General features: G+C 46.5%; 1 protein-coding gene across 1 annotated transcript; it reads right to left on the reverse strand.

Annotated features, from left to right (window-relative positions):
- Positions 1-2581: 2581 nt before the first annotated feature.
- Positions 2582-3661, reverse strand: LOC127312727 (uncharacterized). Its single transcript, XM_051343272.2, has 2 exons — positions 3144-3661; positions 2582-3068 (listed from the first exon to the last, which is right to left on the reverse strand). Exons 1-2 carry the CDS (start codon positions 3360-3362, stop codon positions 2688-2690), a joined length of 600 nt encoding a protein of 199 aa, XP_051199232.2. The 5' UTR covers positions 3363-3661; the 3' UTR covers positions 2582-2687.
- Positions 3662-4471: the final 810 nt, after the last annotated feature.

The following is a 4471-nucleotide window of genomic DNA, read 5'->3' on the forward strand; positions in this document are numbered from 1 at the left end:
GTCGCGAAACCCCCAGTACCGAGAGCCACGATACGGAAAACCTTCCAGAGACGCAGCCGCCGCCAATCCCATCTCGGGGGATTCAGGAGATCGCCTCCGGCACCCTGCCGGAGAGGGGAATCATCTCCTGGAGGACTCTTCATCGCCATGATCGCCTCCGGATCGATGTGTGAGTAGTTCACCCCTGGACTATGGGTCCATAGCAGTAGCTAGATGGTCGTCTTCTCCTAATTGTGCTATCATGTTCGATCTTGTGAGCTGCCTATCATGATCAAGATCGTTTATTTGTAATCTTACATGTTGTGTTTGTTGGGATCCGATGGATATTGAATACTATGTCAAGTTGATTATCAATCTATCATATATGAGTTGCTTATGTTCTTGCATGCTCTCCGTTGCTAGTAGAGGCTCTGGCCAAGTTGATACTTGTGACTCCAAGAGGGAGTATTTATGCTCGATAGTGGGTTCATGCCTCCATTAAATCCGGGACAGTGACAGAAAGTTCTAAGGTTGTGGATGTGCTGTTGCCACTAGGGATAAAACATCGATGCTTTGTCTAAGGATATTTGTGTTGATTACATTACGCACCATACTTAATGCAATTGTCTGTTGCTTGCAACTTAATACCGGAAGGGGTTCAGATGATAACCTGAAAGTGGACTTTTTAGGCATAGATGCATGCTGGATGGCGGTCTATGTACTTTGTCGTAATGCCCTGATTAAATCTCATAGTACTCATCATGATATATGTATGTGCATTGTTATGCCTTCTTTATTTGTCAATTGCCCAACTGTAATTTGTTCACCCAACATGCTATTTATCTTATGGGAGAGACACCGCTAGTGAACTGTGGACCCCGGTCCTATTCTTTACATCTGAAATACAATCTACTGCAATTGTTCTTTACTGTTCTTCGCAAACAATCATCATCCACACAATACGGTTAATCCTTTGTTCACAGCAAGCCGGTGAGATTGACAACCTCACTGTTACGTTGGGGCAAAGTACTTTGGTTGTGTTGTGCAGGTTCCACGTTGGCGCCGGAATCCCTGGTGTTGCGCCGCACTACACTTCGCCGCCATCAACCTTCAACGTGCTTCTTGGCTCCTCCTGGTTCGATAAACCTTGGTTTCTTTCTGAGGGAAAACTTGCTACTGTCTGCATCACACCTTCCTCTTGGGGTTCCCAACGGACGTGTGTTAATTGCACGCATCAGATGTCTAGTCAACATCACACTCCACCTCCAGATCCCACACAGCCCACGCAGTACAGTCAGCACGAGCAGGGGTACATGCTTCCTCCCCGACAGCGGCAGCCAGCTATCAGAGGGTACTCGCCCTCACCTTTTCAGGCTGGACCACCACTGAGGCGTCGAGGAAGGGGGCGTGGTTAGTGAGATGACACTCACTGAGTCATATGTACGCATGAGACTTATTACTACTACTATTTCCTTCATCTAGTGTATGAGTACTATTTGTATGCACCATGTATGACTACTATTTGTATGGACAATGTATGAGTACTATTTGTGTTCAACAAACATTTCAAATTCAACAAACATTTCAAATTCAACATGAAGTGATAATTAAGATACAACTTACCACTACAACATACCTCTCTTCTAACAAATTAAACGTACAACAACGCTACAACATACTGCAAGATCCATGAGACTACTGATAACTAGAACACTAAGAACGCATCACACCCTTTCCCTTGCCCTTCGATGATGCAGCTTTCGTGGCCTTGGTGCTAGGCTCGAAGTTGTCGTCCGAGTCGACGACCGGCGGTGCAGCACTCTTGCCCTTCGAGGACTTGGCACTCTTGCCCTTCGACGATGCAGCATTCTTCGCCTTCGTGCTAGGCTCGAAGTCGTCGTCCGAGTCGACGACCGGTGGTGCAGCACTCTTCCCCTTCGACGACTTGGCACTCTTGCCCTTCGACGATACAGCTTTCTTCGCCTTGTTGCTAGGCTCAAAGATATCATCGTCGTCCTCACTCTCAACCGTCCACAGCCATGGATAGTTGAAATCCCTTTCCCTATCTTGTTCATTCTTCCAAGTTAGTGACTTCCACTTCTCATTCAACCTGATAAGCTCACACCTTATCTCCCGTGGGCTGCGAGCAGGCATCTTCTTCAATGGCCACCCATAAGAATATTTCTCAAACTCCCTACCCACCTTACGGAGCAAGGCGTCGCTACTGATGAACTCCTCAAATGTGTCTACCTTACTCTCCCTCATCACTTTGCGGGCCTCGTCTAGAAGAGGTTTGGCCATGGATTCGTTGAAAATATGGGGGGGATTCTTATATGGGGGATCCATCTTGCTGAGAGAATACACTGAAACAGAAGGAAACGCTGGGGGGTTTTTATAGGCTAGAAGGGATGACTTTCGGCGGGAAAAGGTGAGCGGGAAAAATTGGCGGGAGATTAGGGCGGGAGTAAAAGGCGGGAAAAAGTGAGCGGGAAAAATTGGCGGGAGATTACGGCGGGAGTAAAAGGCGGGAAAAAGTGAGCGGGAAAAATTAGGCCGGAAACAATAATACTAAAACTGAAATGAAGATACATTGCAGCTGAAATAAAAATACGGTTTATCACTACAACGGAATTTAAGATACAACGACACTACAACGGAATTTAAGATACAACTGAAATTAAGATACATAGCCAATACGACACATCACACTACTTTCCTTGCGTCCACCGTGGCCATTTTCCAGACTTGTCGCCGCGTTCTTCTGCCGCTTGCGCTTCAGCAGCTCTTTCCCTTAGTCTCTTCCTCTCCGCTTCACGAGCCTCCCTGCGCACCTCTTCCTCTGCAAACCTACGTGCAGCCTCATCATCCATCCTCTTCTGATTCACCTCTCGATTACGAGCTTGTTCCGCCCTTAGTTTCTGTATCTGCCTCTCTCGCTCTGCTTTCTCATTAGCACGAACCTTTTCCCAACGCTCCTCCTCAAAGAACGTTGCCCACACACGCCGGTGTTTCTCCTCAACCTCCTCGCGCGCCCAATCCGGCTGCTCCGTGTCTATCCAGTGAAACCATTTGCATAGGGGCGGGGGAGACTACAACACAAACAGTAACATTAAATCAAATTCACAAACAAAATTAAGCCAACATAAAATTATGTCGAAACATACCGGCGGCCTGGTGGACGACGAAGCTGAACTACGGGGTGGATCATGCTCATAGCTCGCACACATGAAAAATTTCATGCCGAACTGGTCGGAGAAATCCTCCACCTGCTTAACCTTAGCAACACGGCCGCACCAACAACGCTCCGCAGTCACACCCGGGGGTAAACTTGCAGCCTTCGCCTTCACCGGCCTAAACTCCTGGTCAGAGCACGGCACACTCATGATGGCTAAGAGTGAGCAAACAGAACAAAGATAGAGATACAAGACCTTGTGCAATCCAGAGTAGCGCTGCCTGCTTTTATAGGCTAAAATTCGACACCAGGGCGGGAAAATATAGCGTGAAATGGTGGCGAGAACGACTGGCGGGATAAAATTGGCGGCAGATGGTGGCGGGAAGGAGTGGCGGGAAGGGTGGCGGGAAGGAGTGGCGGGAAGGGTGGCGGCAAGGGCGGGCGGGAAACTATGTGAACGCAAAAAAGAGGGAAAAATTGTTGCTCGAGTTCAATAAGCCCGATTTAGTGGAATCGGGTTCACCTGGCCCGATTATTCAAAATCGGGTTCACCGACCCCGATTCACTAAAATCGGGTTCTTAAACCCCGAATTTTTATTTATTGGTCTGACGCACCACAGCTATTCTAGAAATCGGGGTTGTCCAACCCGACTTTGGGAATTCGGGTATCTCAAACCCGATTTTGCAAATTCGGGTTCCACCACCACGACGGTGTATTATTTCTGAAATTTCCTACAAATGAATATTATTTCTGGCATTAATATTAAAAAGTGTATTATTTAAAAAAATCGCGTATAACTAGCTTGTTGATTGATGAACATTGGATGTTATTAGTAACAAGGTTATGTCATTAGGTGAATGATATAATGGATACACACCCAAATAAGCATAGCATAAGATCAAGTCATTAAGTTCAATTTGCTACAAGCTTTCGATACATAGTTGCCTAAGTCCTTAGACCATGAGATCATGTAAATCACTTACACCGGAAGGGTACTTTGATTACATCAATCGTCATTGCGTAAATGGGTGGTTATAAAGATGGGATTAAGTATTTGGAAAGTATGAGTTGAGGCATATGGATCAATAGTGGGATTTGTACATCCTGATGACGGATAGATATACTCTAGGCCCTCTCGGTGGAATGTCGTCTGATTAGCTTGCAAGCATATGATTGGATCATAAGAGATGACATACCGCGGTACGAGTAAAGAGTACTTGTCGGTAACGAGGTTGAACAAGGTATGGAGATACCGATGATCGAACCTCGGACAAGTAAAATATCGCGTGACAAAGGGAATCGGCATCGTATGTAAATGG

This window comes from Lolium perenne, chromosome 7 (genome assembly GCF_019359855.2).
Source record: "Lolium perenne isolate Kyuss_39 chromosome 7, Kyuss_2.0, whole genome shotgun sequence".
NCBI lineage: Eukaryota > Viridiplantae > Streptophyta > Magnoliopsida > Poales > Poaceae > Lolium > Lolium perenne.